General features: G+C 38.9%; 2 protein-coding genes across 2 annotated transcripts in view; one reads left to right on the forward strand and one right to left on the reverse strand.

Annotated features, from left to right (window-relative positions):
• cntn3a.1 (contactin 3a, tandem duplicate 1) overlaps positions 1-15,272 on the forward strand; it is a 90,830-nt gene extending 75,558 nt beyond the window's left edge. The window contains exons 13-23 of the mRNA XM_014991357.2: positions 811-986; positions 3,345-3,462; positions 4,672-4,830; positions 5,037-5,186; positions 6,575-6,645; positions 8,494-8,728; positions 9,043-9,158; positions 9,387-9,573; positions 10,729-10,841; positions 13,171-13,339; positions 14,005-15,272. Coding sequence (XP_014846843.2) covers positions 811-986; positions 3,345-3,462; positions 4,672-4,830; positions 5,037-5,186; positions 6,575-6,645; positions 8,494-8,728; positions 9,043-9,158; positions 9,387-9,573; positions 10,729-10,841; positions 13,171-13,339; positions 14,005-14,096 — 1,586 coding nt within the window. The 3' untranslated portion in view covers positions 14,097-15,272. The remainder of the gene's footprint in view (positions 1-810; positions 987-3,344; positions 3,463-4,671; positions 4,831-5,036; positions 5,187-6,574; positions 6,646-8,493; positions 8,729-9,042; positions 9,159-9,386; positions 9,574-10,728; positions 10,842-13,170; positions 13,340-14,004) is intronic.
• Positions 15,273-15,528: 256 nt separating this feature from the next.
• The window catches only part of LOC106920344 (band 4.1-like protein 1), a 31,829-nt gene continuing 27,451 nt past the window's right edge, over positions 15,529-19,906 (reverse strand). The window contains 4 exon segments of the mRNA XM_088007079.1: positions 15,529-18,606; positions 18,681-18,797; positions 19,446-19,526; positions 19,633-19,722. Coding sequence (XP_087863205.1) covers positions 18,681-18,797; positions 19,446-19,526; positions 19,633-19,722 — 288 coding nt within the window. The 3' untranslated portion in view covers positions 15,529-18,606.

Consider the following 19,906-nt stretch of genomic DNA (forward strand, 5'->3'; position numbering starts at 1 on the left):
AACGCTACTTTACAGCACACCACAGCTTACGGTATGACAGCAGTCACTAATTGCACGAGTTTTGCCCCTCTCATTTTTGCCGCATGTGCCAAACTTTCTGGAGGCTCACCTGGAATAAAATGCAGCGGGCAGTTGCTTCTCCTCCGGAGCTGTGAGATAAACAAGTCAGCTTGTTTTGACAGAGCTGAATATAGACCTTTACTTCTTCTGACATGTTGCATTGCTAGGCTGTCCATTAGATGCTTATGACATGCCTGCAGAATTCACAAAGGACAGGTGTGTAGGCCCCTCTGGATGGGACGAATTCTCTGCACAGCACTACTGCTGAATGAGACATCCAGCTGAGACAACCAAAGATTATGTTGACGGGCACCACAGAGAGAGGAGGAAATTGTGGTGCTTTTTGTCGCACACAAGCAGAGCCAAATTACAGACTGAAAGCTGATCTATTATAAAGTAGCTGGAGGTTTTTCTTTTGTTTTTAGAGACTTTTTTTTTTTTTTTTTTTTTTTTACCGCCGTGCTTTTGTGTACATCAATGAAACAGATGCAAATGGAGGTCACTGTCAGACTCAAAAGGGATTTGTTTTCTTTTGTTAACATCTCACATCGGAGTAGATCAAAAGCGGAGATTTGTTTTTGTAATTATTCATTAGAGTTCGGGAGAAGACAAAATCACAGTTTTGCTCAACATGGTAGCTAGTTGGTCAGTGCACAGGAGGTCATTCAGACTGGAAACAAACAAACAAAAAAAACAACTACTATGTTACCAATGATTTATGTCCTGCGAATGTTTGTCTGTTATTTATAGAGGCAACCACGATCACGAGTCCAGCAGGGCACCTGGATGTGACCGTTGGAGAGAGCATCGTGCTGCCCTGCCAGGTTTCGCACGATCCGACTCTCGATCTGAAGTTCACCTGGTTCTTCAATGAGCAGGTCATCCACTTTGGAAGTCAAGGGGTCTATTTTGAAAAAGTCGGTGGGGTGAGTCCACGTGTGCATCTTTGCATTCCCTCGTTTGAGGGTCTTCCGTGTCACTCCCGTTTTCCTTCGTGGACAATTTAACTTTGGGCTGTCGTATCTGCCAATATGAGAAGGTTTTAACAGCAGATCCTTCAAGTCCTGTAAGCCGAGGTCTCGCCAGAAATGGCTGTAAACCCTTACTAGTCCAATCCTCTGTAGGAACAAACTTTGATGTGTTGTGCATCAACATTTATTTCTTCAGATATTTAAGCTGCAGAAATAACCAGCATGATGCCTGATCTGTGTGTATATACTTTAGGCAGCTACTTAAACATATGCCCAACAGTTTCGCTTCAAAATCCATTTGAAGAGCTAAGTTCTACTGAGCTGACAGCAACTTTTCATTAGATTAAAATAAATACAGCTCACTTTGTCTCCTTGAAAGTTTATATTTCCATTTGATTATAGCGACTCCTTGCACATATATAAAAGCTTTCTGAGTCTAATAAAATTATTTCAAAGTCCTTGGTTAAAAAACTTTGATATATTCAAAACATATTTTTGATCTTTACAAATAATTTATACATTACAACTGGGTTGTTTTTTTTTAGATCGAAGAGATTTTTCAGGCATGTACATTTGAGTGGTTAAAAGAAACGGCTGCAGCTGGTTAGATTTTTCACTTTTAATTTCAAAATGTGAGTAAATATTCTGAGGTTGCTCAAGAGGATCGATCCTGGTTTTATTTAGTAGTTCTTTTAGAAAATAAAAGAACTCTTGTTTGCTCAGTTTGTGAGGTAGAGTCACCTCCTTCATTAGTGAAAGAAGTTTGTCCCATCTACCACTTATTCAGTCTCATTAAAGATCTTTGAATAAGGATAACAAATTTCAGCTCGCCTTTTCATACTAAGCCTGTTTTGAACAACTCCAGGAGTTTTATAAATAGTCTATCTCTGTGTTTTTTATTCAAACTCTATTTTTTATGCAGCTGAGTGCTACAGGGTATCTACCGTGAATTTATCAGTGCTGGTCAGGCAGCGATCATGACCCGAATATATATATATATATTTTTTTTTTCCATGTGTATTTTCTAGCAGTAAACATCTGGTTGATTAATTTTGACTTTGAGCTATTCAAAACACGCATGATGTAATAAAATGTGAAAAGATAATTAATAAGATTGGCAGCAGCAAGAGCTTAAAGAGACAGCAGGCACAGAGTTAATCTGGACAACTTTGAAAGAGGTCATAGATCCTTTTGCAAGATTCTTTCTCACTTAAGTGAAATACACTTTACACATGAATATGTTTTGAAAACAGATACGTTAGAATATATAGATGTTATTTTTACCTTTTTATCAAACCTTGATTAAGGTGGCTAAACCAGCAATACCTCCATGCAAAAGGTTCTCCATCCTGGACTGTGGTAATAAAATCTGGAAAATATATGTTTATCCAAAAGGAAATATTCTGGAAAAATGTTATGTTGATTCTATATATATATATATATATAACATAGAAAATCATCTCAAAGATTTCCTGATATAATTTGATATTTGATTTTCCGTTTAGCGTATTTCATGTATTTTTTCTTCACCTAAATTTTGCAAATGCAGATGGGACATGTTCAGGATAAGGAGGGACATTTATTCATCTTTGTCTCGTTAAAGGGCAACCGACGACTTTAGACTTCTCTAGGACTACTCACTACTTCATTCAGTTGTATAAGCCCAGGGCTTCCTTTTATGCCATATATTGAGTTTGTCAAAGTGAAAGATCTGTAATCCGTTCTATCCTTAGTTCTGTTACTTTAATGATGGCAGGTGTTTTTCAAAGAGTGAAGGATTGGGAGCAACTGCATCTTTATCTCCATAAAATGTCCCCGATTTTACATCAAAGTAGCTTCCAGTGTCGCTTCTCCCTTCACAGTTTCTCACTTCTCGGAGATAAGACATCAACTTTATATCGGCTGTAACTTTAAAGTTCAGAGTTAACCGTGTGTTTGGGATTGAGTGGTTTTTTGTAGACTAAAAGGAGCCAGCGAGTATAAAAAGAAATGGAGCTGAAAGAAGCTTTTTTAATTCCTCACTAAAAAAGTTGCCCTCATAAATGAGGATGGAAGCAGTAATCGGTTATTTAATGTCCCCGGATGAGCGCCGTCTCTCTCCCTTTCCTCAATGAAATAAACAGGAGAGCACCAGAAATTGCTTTGACATTTCACTTACTTTACCTATTCCCTTTATTCTCTTTTGCAACTCCATGACTCGGCCAATTAAATGTTTTTTTGTTTTGTTTTGTTTTGTTTTGTTTCCTTTATTTATCTTTTTTATTTACTGTTTTTACTTACCATGTGTTTTATTTCTGACACCTCCGTCTACAGCGTTCAGCAGGTGACATCATGATCCGGAACATCCAACTGAGTCATGCTGGGAAATACACCTGTGCGGTTCAGACCAAGGTGGACAGCGTGTCCATTGCTACAGATGTGGTTGTCAGAGGTAAGGATCTTTCTTTACCCAAAAAAGAAAAGATTTAAAACTACCAGTGCAGGCAACCACACTCAGTTGGCCGAGATGAATGGATCATAAAGAGTGGAGCTAAAAGCTTTAGCATCTGATGTGAACACCCACAACGATTAAAGGCACCCCCAGTAGAGCTGTTTAAAATCCCTTGAAATGCACACATCTTTAATTACTTATCTTAACATAATCTCTCACTCTCTAACACACACACGCACAAACACATTTCATTTAGTGCAATAATTGAATTGGGAAAAGTTCTGCATTCAGATAAGATTGCTACCAACACATCCCAGAGTGCACAGTTGTTGTTTCCTTCTGGTATCAATGCCTCTTTTGCAAATATTTCTTCTGTAGCCAAAACGATTGGAGTTTGCAAAGAGAAATCTCCTTTGACAAACACATTTTTAAAAGGCTCTTGGTCTGTGAATTGAGAAAGGCCCATGAAAAAGATTGAGTTCCCCTCTTCAGAACCACTTCTTTTTTGATTAAGCCGAAAATGTTAAATGTTGATCCTTGTAAATAAATAAATAATACACGACTTTTCCCTACGAAGGCAACCAGAGTCCTTTTTGAAATATCCTGATGCTTCATCCCACCATTTGCTCCAACATGGATCCCCTGGGCCTCAGTGTCACAGATCATTCCCTGTACCGTACAGTGGGCAGGAGGCGCTTTTTCACAGAATTACACCCCCCACCTATATATATATATATATATTATTTTATTTTATTTTATTTTTTTGCATGCATCACTTTTGTTTTTAATAAATTGTAAGACTTTGTGGCACAAACAGTTTTGTTCCCATATTGCATGCTTAGACATTTACCACTATGTCACACAATCTAATCACTGGGGGGAAAAAAACAGTCAGATTTTTTAATTTAATCACTTTTAAGACCACATGATAGTACCAGTAGAGTGTATTAAAATGACTAGGTAACAATCACTACATCAGAAAACCTCTTATGAATACATTTTTCAAGAACTGCATATAAGAATAAAAGGGGAGTTTTGAATGGCTTTGGATAGGTTTTGCACTTCAATCATTTGGAGCTGCTACTCTTAATTTCCCTTTCTTCTAATCTGTTTGTTCAGTCAGCTTTAAGCATGGCCCACCCACTGCACGTCTTATGTCTTCTTCCTGGTGTCTCCGTGTGAGTGAAGTGTAACTAATCACCCTTCCAGGTCCTCCGGGCCCGCCTCTGGATTGCCAGGTCACTGAGATGACTGAGACTACCGCCTCTCTTTCCTGGAGGCCAGGGCTGGACAACCACAGCCCCCTCCTCAGCTACACCATCCAGGCTAGAACACCCTTCTCTCTTGGATGGCAAACCGTCGCCACTGGTAGGCTGATGCTATTGAAGACATTTCCTTTTGCTCTCTGAGAAATACTGTTTAAATATGTAGATTTATTTATTTATTTATTTATTTTAAAGTGAAGGATGTAATGGTTATTTATTTACAACACTAGTAGTGAGGCGAAGGGAATAATACCTTGGAGAAAGATGTTTCCCCTGTATTGATGAGATCTTTGTCTTTATGATTCTCAGTCCTGGAACTGTTAAAGGGGAAGCAGCTCTCAGCCACGGTTACTGACTTGAGTCCCTGGGTGGATTATGAGTTCAGAGTTTTGGCAACCAACAGTGTTGGAACAGGAGAGCCCAGCAAACCCTCGAAGAAGACCCGCACCAAAGAAATGCGTATGGATTGTTTTCTCTCTCTCTCTCTCTCTCTCTCTGCTGATAAATGTTTACATGACTGATGTCCAGTAAACAACATCAAGCAACCATCAGTAGCTAAATGTACTGTTTGACATAGTCAGAGGAGATTTTGTTTATTTAGGAAGAAGAAATCATCAACCAAACACAATTTTGTTTTGCTCTGTACTCACTCTTAGCTCATAAAAATAATTGGATCATTGGTTTCACAGGAAAACTTTGGCAAAGTCAAATTCAGGTCATTTATTTCAACTGTTTTAGGGCCAAGAAGACAAAGAAAACACAGAGTATCAAATAAAGAACTCAAGAAATAAATAAAAGTAGTACATACCAATAATACATAACTGAAAAGTGAAGACACCTGTAACAGAATAGACACTGAGAAAGCCCAGGACAACGTAGGCCTATAACTATTACCTTTCTCAAAAAAAAAAAGGTTGGAAAAAAAGCCAAAACATTTTTTTTAAAAGTCGGTTTGCATTACAGACAAAACCTGTAAGCTCAACAAGAGAGGAACTTGATAAAAAATTTTCCCCACTCGAAACTCCAAGAACTCCCAATAAATCTGCAAGTAGGAAGCAAAGTGCTCTTGGGAATATATGGAATGATCATATCTATATTGTAAGGTGGAACTTGAATATTAAAGACTTTGTAAGTAAGTAGGAAGAATAATGTAAAGCTCACTTTCACATTTCACAGGTTAGCCAAACAGGAAAACAAACCTTGAGAAGTGCTCTGACTTCTTTCACTTTTCATCAACTCTCGCTTCAGTGCCTTTAAAAGAGCTGAAGGCTTTCGATTGAAACTCACAAATACCAAAACGCTTCCTGTTTTCACAAATTAAAATCAGTCAACAAACAGCGTGACATGCCGATAAATGTCAAGCACTCTAGAGAAAAAGAGGAACACATCCTCCACCCATTCCTGCTTGATTTTTGCTCAGGTTCTTGAGTGTTTTCTGGCAATCAGAGAACAAGAAGGCAGGGTAAGAAGGACGTGCACAAAATATTACATGACAAACATAACCGAGCTGTGTCTGAGGAAACCTTATTTGTTTGTTGCGTCCTCAGATTTTATTGTGTATTGTAGCCTATACCTGGAATATCTCCTTATCCACCAATGCACTTGAAACGGATGTATCATCTCTTAGAAACTTCACATAAAAGCACAAAGCCTTTCATGTCACTTAGGAGACATAAAAATAAGAATAATAACAGAAATAATTAAAATAAGGTTTGGCTGTGTCAGCTTTACATCTGGTGTTTTTTTTTTTCAACACCTGTTTGTGTCCAACTATATTGAAAAACTTCATAATTGATATATAAACTCTAGAATTTGGCTGAGCTTACCGATGTTTTTGACCTTCTTAGTTCCCAGAGTGACTCCAGCGAGGGTGAGTGGAGGTGGTGGAGGCCGATCAGAGCTCGTCATCACATGGGAAGTAAGTATGCAAATAAATACCAGAGATCACTTATGTTTTTTTATGGTTTTAGTTGCTTTCTAGTAGTTTGTTTAGGTTGTACTCGTGCTGTGTGTTTATGTTCATTTTTGTAGTCTTGCATTGCTAGACAGAGAATTTTCAAATGAAGTGTAATTGCGTGGTGACTGATGTAAAAGTGATTTTCACTCATGTTTTCTTTGCATTTTGATTTTAGTTTAAAAGACAGGAGTATGTGAGGGATACGTTTTCAACTTGACTTGGATTGCTCTGTTTTAATTCTTCCTAGCAGCTCACGCATTTAGTTTTCCTGTCACTGCTCTCTTCATACTGCTGTGTTATTTCTGTACCAAATGCTGATTTATGCTTTGGGGAGATAATTTGGATCGTTTAAAAAAACACAGAGTTAAAACCTGTGAACCGGTTTGTTGGGTTAGATAATTAGATTAGAGACCAGAAGCCTCATTTTTAGGCCACCTTTTTGAAACACATGTCAACCTGATGAGATTTCACCAACCCTGAAGGTGCTCTGTGGTACTTGGCACCCAGATGGTACCAGCAGACCCTTTACGTGTTGTAGGTTTTAAGTTGGAGCTTCCAGGGAACAGATTTGTTTGTGAATCACGTCAAACGTGTGCTTGATCAGATTCGGAGCTGCAGAAGTTTGGAGGCCAAGTTATAATACCTTAGACTTGGTTTTGTGATCCCTAAAACATGTCTAAACATCGCTTTGATTTGTTGCCGGGAAAATATTCCTGCTTAATGAGGAATACTGTTTCCAACCTGATGGTTCTGCAGTTCTGCAGTCCCAAACTGTGTTGTAACTCTCACACCTTTCGATCAGAACTATCCTGAAGTTTTTTGGCACTTCGTCTGTTACACTCCCAGCATGCGTCACGAGCTGATGTCGATCTCGGTTGTCCCACTAGAGCGATTTTAGAGACGCCGTGACCCAGCTGTTTTGTCATTACCAGAGCTTTATCAAACTCTAAGAACCTTACTGTTTATTTTCAGGATTTAAAACTTGTGCTTAAAGTTCATCCGCTACCTAAAATATACCAAATTGCTGGCGATACAATGAACAGATTATAAGGATGATTCATTCTGTGTCAGTAGTCATCATGTTTTTCCTATTTGGTTTATGTAGAAAAATGTATATATATATATATATATATATATATATATATATATATAATATGGTGGCTATTTTTACTGATCATTTTTAATAAAGCTGAATGAGAAAAAAAGAAATAGTAAACACCATTCATTTGGGCTAAACAGCAGTACAGTTATTAACACTGTTGCCTCACATTAAGAATATCCCTGAATCAAATCCTTTTCGGGGCTTTTCTCTGTGGAGGCTCCCTGCTGATACTTTGGTTTTCTTCAAAAACATGAATGTTAAGTTAAATGCCACTTTAATTTGTCATTTGGTGCGAATGAGTGTGTGGTTGTTTGTCTTCGCTGTCCTTTTGGACTTACAGAGTTCTCAGTATAGGGACCCCACCTCTTACTCATTTATCTTTTCAAATTTGGACCAGACTGACCATGCAAAGTTTGGACCATAAAATGAATTTTAAAACAAGCGTTTGCTCTTTCAGTAACCACACTTTGGCCTCAACGCTAAAACATGAGTCAATCTCAGCCAAACTGTTTACTGAACTCTTTTAGGTGAATCAGTTCAATACTGCATTAGTCCATATTTAACACTTGGCTGGATTAGCAAAATATCCCAGATTTGGTTGTTTCGTTCGGCATTACATTTACAGTACATATGCATTTCTGTGAATTCTGTCATTCAAGCTTGTTTCTAATGAGTCCTCTGCCTGCCGTCTCCTGCCTGCTGCTCAGCCGGTTCCCGAGGAGATGCAGGGCGGTCCGGGCTTTGGCTACGTGGTGGCGTTCCGCCCACTTGGGGCTCAGGGCTGGATGCAGGCTGCCGTTACGTCCCCCGATGCTTCAAGATACGTATTTAAGAACGAGACCATCCCTCCCTTCTCCCCTTACCAAGTCAAAGTCGGCGTTTACAACAACAAGGGCGAAGGACCTTTCAGCCCGGTTACTACCATCTACTCAGCAGAAGAAGGTGCGCAAAATAAAGCATCTGTCTTCCAAAACCGTATGAAGTCACCTCTGCAGACAGTCCAAAAATATATTAACAAATTATTATATTTCCAAATGTTGAAACTGGTATGTCAGTTTTGTATTTCTGCAGCATCAAACCCCCATTCTCTTGTAATACTGTTTCACTTGTATGTGAAATATAACACCCTAAAAAAGGGAGGGGGTGTTTCTGCACACAAAACAAATTTAGCTGCAGTATTTTTTTATTTTTTACAGTCATGCTGTGTTTGTGGGTGTAGAGAATGCATGTAATTGTAAGCATCATGTGTGCCTCAGAACCCAGCAGAGCTCCAGTGAGGCTGAGGGTGAGGAGTGTTTCAGCAACTGAAGTGGAGGTCACCTGGAAGCCGCTGGCGTGGAGCAACAGCCGCAGACGTATCCTCGGCTACGAGGTCAGGCCAGCAGATGCTCACGTAATTTGACATGTAAAGGATGCAGACAGAATTGGCCTTATGTTTTTGTTTTTCTTTTTTATTATTTAAAAGCGAGGTGTTCTCTTTGCGTTTCCTGTGTTATTGTTTATTTAAAATCAATTGTTTTACACTTCACGCAACAAGGGCAGGAGTTAAAATAATGGACTCGAACCGACGAAGTGTAACCTGAGCATCTTTTGTGTTTAGCTGCTTTACTGGGGAGAGAAGGAAAAGCCAGATGCAGCCAGCGTGGTCAGAACAGAGGGGAATAAAACATCAGTACTCATCAGGGATCTGGAGGGCAGCAGTACCTATTACATGTCCCTGCGGGCCTATAACAGTGCCGGAGTGGGTCCACAGAGCAGCATAGTCAATGTCACGACCAAGAAACCACGTAAGGACTCCACTTTAAAGATGCTGTTGGCGAATGGAAATGTCCTTTTGTGTGTTGTATTTTCCTTGTTCCTGTCTTTTTTCCTTTTTTTTTTTTTTTTTTGCTGTTTCTTCATTTCACCCTACCTTTAGGGCCAGAGTCTATTGAGCACATATTAGATTGAGGAAAGTGGTCAGCACCAACTGTAGGAAGATTACGGCTTAGCCTTTTCGCTGCGTCAGCTGATATTTTACTAAATTTGTGTGTTGCAGCCATACGTAATAGAGTGTTTTTCTAAGGGGGGGGGTTATTAAACAGTTTGATTGAATTTGACTGGTTGCACTGAATTGAATTGATCAGTTTTCTCTAATACACACAGGGCCAAAATCAAGTATGCACCCTAATATATATTATTGCTTCTCCTAAACCAAATATTGATGGGGATGTATGTATACATCAGCGCCTGTGTGTATAATTTTGACCCGGTCTTGAAAAAAATCTATAATACGTGATAATGATGATTAAAAGTCTATTGAATTTCTTTGTTGTATAATTATCCCAGCACAGAAAAGGAGCAGCTCAAATAAATAATTCAGGAAGTAAATTGATATTGATATTCTTTCCCAAGATAAGTGAACTACAACGGAAAAACTCAATGAGGGATTTTTCACCCTCAAAATATCTGTAGTCGCTGCTATAAATATCTTTTTGCGTGCACAGATTTATATGTAAATATCTGTTTCATTAACTGTCAGCGTGTTTCGACAATCTGGGGAAAGATGGATCTTTTTGCCCGGTTTTTCTTGTACCTTGAATGCATGCACCATTCACATACTTTATGGGTTCTGCAGTGTATATTACTGTGTCATAAGCATATGCACAAATATTTAGGCATGCTCAACAGAACCTTGAGGTGCAGATTATAAAAAAAAAAAAAAAAAAAAAAAAAAACACTTTTCAGTCAGGGATGTGACATTTTAACATGTTTAGCTTTATTTGATGTTGGATGTTTGAACATCTTCCACTTCTTCAAATAATGCTTTCCTAGCAGAGATCACTACTAACAGAGGCTTTGCAAACTGTCGTCAAGTTCTTGTGTGTCTGGGTTACTTATTTATTCAGCCACTTGATGCTGTTCTTCTTGCACTCATGCCACACCCTGCCGTCCGTTTCCAGCTCCCAGTCAAGCCCCAGTTAAAATCATGTGGAACACGTCCAACTCCAAAGTCATTCTGCGGTGGGACCAGGTGCACGCCTTGGAGAACGAGTCCGAAGTCACGGGATACAAGGTAAAAAGTGGAGAGTTTCACACTTTGCTGTAAAGTGGTCGCACCTGGGAGGAATCACAGCTAAGATGAAGAGTGCATAGTTTTATACAGACTTATAGTCTATTTACATCATTTTTAAGGCTATTGGTGTATTGTGCAGTTGCATTAGCCTGTAGGTACCTTTATGCTCTTTAAAACAGCTGGTAAACAGCATCACTAGAAAACAACCGTAACAAATCATTGGGTAACTCTGTTTAAAGAGATGGGGAAATGTTTTCTAGATTCGTAATATTAACAATAGATGGTATGTTTAGGTGGTTGTTTTTCCTTTTTAAACCCTCCACCCTAACCCTTTATGTTAGTAGTATATTTTCAGTTTTAACCATGAGTTTTCTCCTTACATCCTTAAAAAGAACATTAAACTCTCATGTTAAAGAAATCTTCAGCGGACCTGTCAGTGTCCTTTAATACCACTACATACGTTGACCTCGCTGGGGCTCAAAAGCAAGGAAACTCAAGAGGCTCAAGTGGCATTTCAAAAGGCAACATCTGAACTCAAGCAGCAAAAGGTTATGCACAAAAAAAAAAAAAAGAAAAGAAATCAGCCCTGCACAAGCTAAGCACAGGAAAATACAGCGGTAAAACCTTTAGAAATTTTTTTTGAATGATTACTGGATGCTTAAAGTCTGGCGAACAACCACGGTGACATAAGAGGGGTTAGAAACGGCAGACATGGGGATCAGCAGTGGGAGGCAGGGGTTGGCGCGAGGCCAGAGCAGGCAGGAACAGATAAGACCGAGACATAGTAGCAAGAGCCAGAAAGACAAGACAGATAAGTATTTCATGATGAAGCAAAAAACCAGAATATATTTATGACTAAAAGGATTTATGCTCATCTTCACACTGTAAAATATTGATGTACAATACAAAATATTGTCTACTCTAAAGCCACGGCATTTTAGCAAGCATCGAATAAATAAGAAAAGTGTTTTCTTTTTAAGGTAACCAAGAATTTACTGTATATGATAAACACACTAGCATTCAAATATTACAGTTTCTTTGCTCAACTGTGGAATATGTAATATTGTAGAAAATGACACCTCTATATGGGCCCAATGAAGCACCTTATGCAGAGACTAGGGAGCCGGGCAGTGATTCTTTAATAAAGAAAAAAGTAGCAAATCAAAGAATCTGATAGAAAAGTAAGAATTCAGTGGACTTTAGACATTATTATAATATGTGACACAGACAGAGAAAACTAAAGATATGCACTTACTGTGATAATAATAATAATAGAACAGAGAAACGACACAAACTTGAACAAAATTAAGTAATCAGAAGGCAGACAAGCATTTATCAATATCCCAATTAAAATCTGACAAACTGGATTTTTTATCCGGGAGTTTTGATCACATATAAATTCCCAAAATCCACTTTGTTATCCGTACAAACGTCCTAGGTCCAAAATGAGAAATTTCTATCAATCTGGGATTCTTAAGGCATTTCATCTTCAATATTAGGTTATCAAAAGCATTGAGATGATGGAGAATTTGCATTTATTAATCAAGTCAGAATTGTCTATATCTACAAGTGAGTGGATTAAAAGAAATAGATTTCATTCCCCACCCGTGACAGCTACGTTCTTGATTAAATATCTTTCAGTTCAATTTGCGTAGTACCAAATTACAAAAAATAAATAAATAAATGTTATCTCAAAAGTTTATTACAAGACTAGTAGGTCTAAATAATATCCAGGAGTAGAATCCACGTTGTTCAAACTAATTTCAGGTTTATTGAATTCTTTTTAGTAAAATACGATCATATTGTCACCAGTAACTGCATACAGTCCAGCTCAATATTAATTATAATAGAGTACAATCGAAGGTAGCCCATCTTTTAATGCCCGAAGTTAAAATTAAAATCTAATTTTACTCACTTTGCAGCAATCTTGTGTGTTGACCAAGCATGTGGCGACAGTGGAAAGGAACTGTCTTATAACAGAATCCTCCAGCAGTAGGAAAACTGACCTATGTCTGCATATTGTTGAATGCCGATGATCCAGATAGTGTTTTATCACAATAAAAAGTTGCTCTACAGTAAGCAGAGCTCAGCGGGTGGTAAAACAAGCATCCGTAGCACAAGCAGCAATTAAAAAGTCCAGATTAGTAAACCCTCATAAGACCGGATCTTCACAGCTCCACCGAAGGGGCCATTGCAAATGTTTGCAGTGTTATTGAGAGACTTGTTTAAATCTGATTACTAGACATTAATAAAACCTCTTTATTCGATGCCAAGTGCCTGGAATGACGTGAAGCCGTGACACAGACATTTACACTCTGTTTCCCTGTAGGTGATGTACAGCCAGGACAAACACAGCCGCCCTAGCGTGGTGGAGACCAACAACACCTCCTTGGAGTTGTCACTCCCAACCGACCAAGACTATGTCATCCAAATTAAACCGTTCAGCGAGGGAGGGGAGGGCATCAGCAGTCGCCAGATTACCATCCCCAAAGTGGAAGGTAGGACGGTGATCACAATAAAAGTCTCTTTAAAATGCATGTTTATACTATTGTTAACATACGAATTCAAATTACTGTGGTCCTGCTTTGGTTTCTAGGGATTTTCAGTTTTATTTTTTTACCCGTCTGCTGCTTTGTAGCTTATTGTTCTCCATTTCTACACAGTAAGACGGTGACTTTGAATAATCTCATAGATGAAAGTGTGAACATCCACTTAAACCCTCTAAGCACATCCCACAGTTGCATTTAATTGATAAATTACTGCACGCTTCCATATGACTCATTTTTCACAGTAAATCCTGCTAAATGTTTTTTGTTTTTTTTTAATCAAAATATATATATTTTTTCCTCACACAGTAGCCGTTAAAATTGTAGCTTTTCCACACATGATCAAAGTAGCAGAATGGTCTCCATCGTGCACTTAAAGCTGAAAGTGGACGTTTGCCTTTGATGAAAACTGTCTGTTGTTCCAGCTCTTCCACAGTCTTCATGAGTGCGCTTGTTGTGCTACTGCCACCTAGTGACATATAGGTGTACTCGCACCAAAAGGTTCAAATAACTATACAGGAAACGTTTTTTTTTTTTTTTTATAGATACAACACTTTTGTACATTATAGACACAAGCTTTTGGTTTTGTTTAATTCTCATCTGATTCTGTATCCCAGGTTCCATAGCGACGGGAGCAGCTCCAGAGTCCTTGGGATTTTCAGCGGTGAGCCTTGGAGCTGTAGTTCTCACAGGCAGAATGCTGCTATGACAAACATCCAGATATTGCAGCTTCTTATTCAGAGTGGAAGGACAGCAGGTCAGAGACGACACAAGGCCTAAAGCCTAGTTTCCTCCTGCTCCCTTCTCCAGCCTACCATGTCTCTCCTCTCTGCCCCACAAAAGGTCTTCTTTGTGAGCGAAGATCCTTTTCTTCACTTTTCTAAAGTGGTTGCTGAAAGGAAGTGCCGCTTTCAGAATTTGCTTTTGTGAAACCGAAAGGGACGCCTTGACTCGACTGACTCCAGCCTTTTTTTGAAGATGAGTTTTTCTCATCTACTTTCTAACTAGTGGATATTCTTGTATGTTTTTCACCTTGGAGGATAAATTAGTACATGTACATGCTCTCCCAAAGGAATTGTGCGGGTTATTTTCTAAAAGGAGTTATTTAGTGTGTGTACCACTGAGCTTTTCCTTCAGAAAACGGAACTGAGAGTGGAGGCGACCTACATCGCTTACTTGCTTATCTAAAGTGGAGATTTACTTTATTGGAGGTGAGAAGTGTTTCTCTTTGAGAGGAAATGATCATCCCATCAAATGGAATAAAAAAAAAAGTGGGGATTAAGCTTCACTGCTTTAAGACAAAACAGAATTTGGGACCTTTCTGCTGTTTCCTGCTTTGATTCCTAACATTACAAGTGGCCATAAAACTGACTGGAACCAAAGTGGCTGCCACAGTGCAGCCATGCCTGCTGCATTGTGGGAAAAGGCAGCCTGTACTCGCATTGCTTAATTTCTGTCAAGCAGCTGGCTTGTGTAAATGATAAATGTCCCATCTTGCTCCGTCATCAGTGTACAACCAAGACATACATGTATGAAATCCTCAGGTCCCAAATGAGCCTTAAGTCTTATGATTACCATCCGACTTATCATTCAGGACTTCGTTTGTTTTTGTTGGTCCACCTTGTATCTTGGCTCTCGCTGAATCATATCTTTGAATGTTTCGAACTTGGGGGGAGGGGAAACTAAACGCTTTTTGTCGTCTTTCTGTCCTGATGAGCATTGTTATACAATAGGTGGTCCTGTTTTCTGACTTTTCTAGCATAGTTTATATCAAAACCAGCTCAGTGTTTCACTGTCGGTTGGTCAACGTGTGTGTGTCTTGCACACACACAAGTGGTTTGAAAGGATCAGTCTGCTTTGAATAAAGATCATGCCATTTTCCTCATTTCTGTCCCTGTTGCAGCGTTGGGCCAAATGTTCTTTAAATTAAAGTGTTGCCTTTCATTTCGCTCATGCGGTTAAGATTTTGACACCCTTTTACATCACTTCTACATCTCTACCTTTTGCCTTCTGAAATATTACACCAACATAAAAATGCCCTTTGTTGACCTAAAAGTTACTCCATTTAGCTCTCGTGTAGTTTTTCAAGAAAGTAGTGCTTATATAAAGTGGATGGAAAACGATGGATGGCTTTCAAAATGTTTTTTTTTTTTTTGCCCATTTTATTACCCTGGAATCAAATACAGTACAAATAATTGCCTTCAGATGCCACTGAATTAGTAGTGATGAGTTTTTTGTACTAAAGTTTCTTTCTGTATAAAAAACAGAAAAAAAGTACAAAAAGGTTTTTTGTACTAAAGTACGTTTCTGAGTTTTTTTGTACTAAAAACTCAGAAACATACAAGTCCATCTATGATCAATATTACATGTAGCACTTGGAACTCTAAACTGAACAAATTAAAAGTGGTGTTTGCTTATAGAAAGTAAAGGTTAAAATTGTGTTCATAAGAGGTACGATAAACAATGTTTATAGGCACCGACGTGCTGTTGAAAGTTGGGATTTCAAGTTTTGAAATCCCAACTTTCAACTATAACTGGGATGGTGTCACCTTAGGTGTGACGTCAAATCCAACCCTGATTTCCGGGGGAACTGGAATGCAGCATAAGAGTGCAACTACAAGCAGATTGATAGCCCTTTGAAATTAAGAAATTTAGATTCACTTTCTTGCGTTGCAATTGCAAATCTAAGAATAAAGGAAAGAGCTGCTACACACAATACACAGGACTCATCTTCAGCTTTCCTTCGGTCTTTATTTGTTTTTTGGATGAAGCACAATGTACAGCAAAGACACAGCACCAAGCAATGGAGAGCAGCAGAGCAGAGGAGATGGAGCGGAGACACAGAGTTAATCGGACACGGCTTTCCCACGCTGCCTCTTCCTGGATATCAAACTTTCACAGATGTGCCGTCTTTTCAGCCCATCCTGCGTCAGTCCAGCCAACAGGCTGCTCCGAACAGGATTTGGATTACTCAGAATGTTAATGTTAACGGTGAGAAGTGTTTCAGCTGGGTTCGCTTAGTGTTGATGCAAAGCTCGATACTTTTAGGTAACTGGTGCCCCCTAGTGCACATCCTGCCCATAGTCATTCACTAACGTACTTCACGTCTTCTACAATCCACCAAACGGCACCAAAAGAACGGCACAAGGGATAAAAAAAAAGGCTGCATTTCTCTTTCCTTCAACCCTCCAGCTGGACAATGCCATGTTTTTTTTTGTTTTGTTTTATTTTACACTTAAAAAATGCAGAACCGAAATCTGAAACACAACAGAAGTTACACCACACATGTGAACATTGTAAAGTTTAATGTTTGAAAGCAAAAATCATCAGTAGTGCATTCATAAACCTCACATGACAATGTGTTGCATTGTCTTATTTTTAAGTTGCTGAATGTATTTTTTTTCCTCCATGGTGCATAAATTTGATTAAAATATGAGTTTGGCAAACAGGCAGAGATTGTATTCAGTAATCAGTTTTTTTTTTTTTTTTTCCACATCTTAAAGACAGCATACTTAAAGGGAAACCTTGTCATGCCAAGTTTATGTATTTGTCTCTCTGGCACTTCTGCAATTAAAAGGAGCTCATTTATAAAAAAGTTATTTTTTTTTTCTCAATACAAAACCGGCATTTGTACAATTTCACTGCTATCTCGATTGGCACATTACACGTCTGTGGCATTCGTCTAACATTCACGTACTAAATCCCACACAGCTAAAGGTTCAGAGATGTTTCTCCTACACTGTATTCTACTTATGACGGCGAACTTTACATGACACATCAGAAGAGTTCAGATGCATAATACCATGTGAGCAAAAACGGTTTGGAAGAAGAACAAAGTATTGTTGCAAGTCAGTAACAAAAAACAAACAAAAACAAAAAAAAACAGTGCAACAAAACGCGGGCCTGCAAAACCTCTGACGTTCCTTAAGATTTAAATTTAAAAAAATGAACTGATATGTTTAGATATCTTGTTCAGCACCATCAAAATGAGATGCAGATGGGTTAAAAATGAAAAGGCTCAACCACAATGATTCACTTCCACGGAGTTTTCAGTTATGGAGTAGGACAGATTTTCCCCGTTCCTTCACAAGAAGAATGATTGTGAATATTTGAGCCTAAATCTTTATCATCAGTCAGTTTGCTTCCTCCTTCTGCATCAACATCCATGTTACAGTCTTATTACAATCCAGTAATGCAAGAAATTATATCATGCAGACATTACCTCAAGTACTACTTTTACCGATGCAGCTGTGTTTTGAGTCTACTCTATGAGCTTTACCACACAAAACAGCCAAAGTGGCTTTTACATCCAGATGGACTGTGAAAGCTTATCTAAAGGCAGGGAGAGGAGAGGAACTTGGGCTCAATCTAAAGCGTCATTACTTCACACCGTTCTGAATCAATCCAACAGCTACACTGTGCAACAGCAGCTCCTGCAGCATGTGTGCATCCCTGCGTACTTGCCACCCACACGTCAAGTTTTAAAAACACGCGGAAAATAAGTCGGTTGAAAAAGACAGAGGGACTTAAAGTGATCAGGCAGAGATGTCAATCTCTGCCTAATCAAGGCGCGATCGTCGTCGTTCAGTCGAAGAATTTGTTTTCTCCTTCAGTCGAAGCAGAAGTGGAGAAGTGACAATTATTCCCAAACCTTCTTTTCTGAATTTGTTATTGACTACTTCATAGATCAAAAAATAAACAAATTCAGTTCCAGACACATTAGCATTATTAAATTAATTGCCGATCATTAAGATATTCCCAAATTTCCTTCTATGAAATCTGAAATGTGAGCTCAGATTATTCCACAGTGATTCATTTAACAGAAATCCTTAAACTATAACTTCCTTTAAGGAATACTCAACCAAGCATTTTGAACGTTAAGGTCCTGAGAGGCTTTGCAGGGGAATTTGGTTGGATCGTGACTTTTAATTGTTCGTCGTGTTTTGGCATTTTGTTTGGGCGGGTTTGCAGGCGTGAATCATACAGCATTTTTGCTGCTCGACTATGAGCGGCTCCTTGGATCAGAATGAGAGGAAATGCTTCGATGGAAATCTAAAAGTTTAAAAGGTCCATTTCGCCATTGTACAAGCGGATCTCTGTCCGGAGCCCTGCTGACAGTCGTCGTATGTAGAAGGGATGGTGTGGGTGGCGTCTTCAGCTCAGGTACTGACACCTCTGGTCCACACGGGGGCACTCTTGCTCCAGCAAAAAAAACGAGTCTAGGGACGAGACGAGCCACAATCACAACCTTTCAAGACAGAGGCGTCAGTCAGAGCCCAGACAGCAGCTGTACCTATGTGGTGCCATGTCGCTCCTCAGCAGACGGTTCGGTTTCCCTAATGACGACCGCCTTGGTCACCTGCATGTCTGGATGCTGCTGCTTGGCTTCCTGTATTGCAATAGCCAGAGCCTACAAGGACAGGAGGAGCCTTGTGTGAGACGCTCAAGGTGATAAAGATTTTCAGCTTCAGTTCAAAATGCATTTAAAGTTTACATGAAACACACAGGCAGTGTTGGAATGAACACACTTTCAGCAACGCTTTGTTTCAGCTGTTTATTAGTCGTTTTAAAGAAGCTATTATTGTCACAGCATTTCAAGCAAAGCCTGGTCACGTCGCAGTTAGCAACAGCCCATTTACTAACTGAAACACCATAATTAATTTAATTAATTTTGAGAAAACTCCATTACTTGTAGAAGTTACAATGAGCATTTAAGTGCTTAAGTGCTATTAATACGCACATTAATTAGTAACTTATTAATGTTTGTTTTGTTTTGTTTTTTATTTTGTTCCCCACAATAAATAAAATGTTGCCACTTTCTGTTCAAGATTTCCTCTTCCAAATTTAGGTGAAATAATAAATTGTAATTGCTTTTAAGATATGGATATATTTAAAAACTCTTTATGGACAATTTTATCATCTTTCAGTTTGTTTGTTTTTTTTTCAGTTTTTTGTTTTTTCTGACCACTTTGAACTGTGTTTCAAGTCTGACCTTTCCACAGATCCAAGACTTTCCTTCTTTTTGGATTCTGTTTTATTTAACTCTTTCCTGTCTCACCTGCTCTTGGTCCACGTCGTCATCTCCAGTGATTATAATCCTCTTTTCGATCCTCGTCTCCGAGTATCCACCTTTCACCGTCTGCAACACAGAGTTGGCGCTCCGTAGATGATTAGCAGATAAAAGTCTTTCAACAAATGCCAGACGATTGCATGTGCCTTGTGTTTTTTTTTTTCTACCTCCGTACCTTTGAGACATGAGTGGTTGCTGAGGTAACGTTTTCAGCAACAAGGATAGGCGAACCAGCCGACTCTCTTCCAAAACCGCCTCTGTGCACCTGATAAAGCAAAACGCAGCCAAACACAAATTACTAGATAGTTAGCACAATACTATTAAAATTTCTGTCCCATTTGCTAGCGACTTTCCATGGAAATGACCATTATTAGCCTCTTTGAGTTGTCAATAGCTAAGTAGCCAAATACATATTAAAGTTGCAGCTGCATTCAAATAACAGCAAATTA

Source organism: Poecilia mexicana, unplaced genomic scaffold (assembly GCF_051168715.1).
Source record: "Poecilia mexicana isolate PSO_F unplaced genomic scaffold, ASM5116871v1 scaffold_7, whole genome shotgun sequence".
NCBI lineage: Eukaryota > Metazoa > Chordata > Actinopteri > Cyprinodontiformes > Poeciliidae > Poecilia > Poecilia mexicana.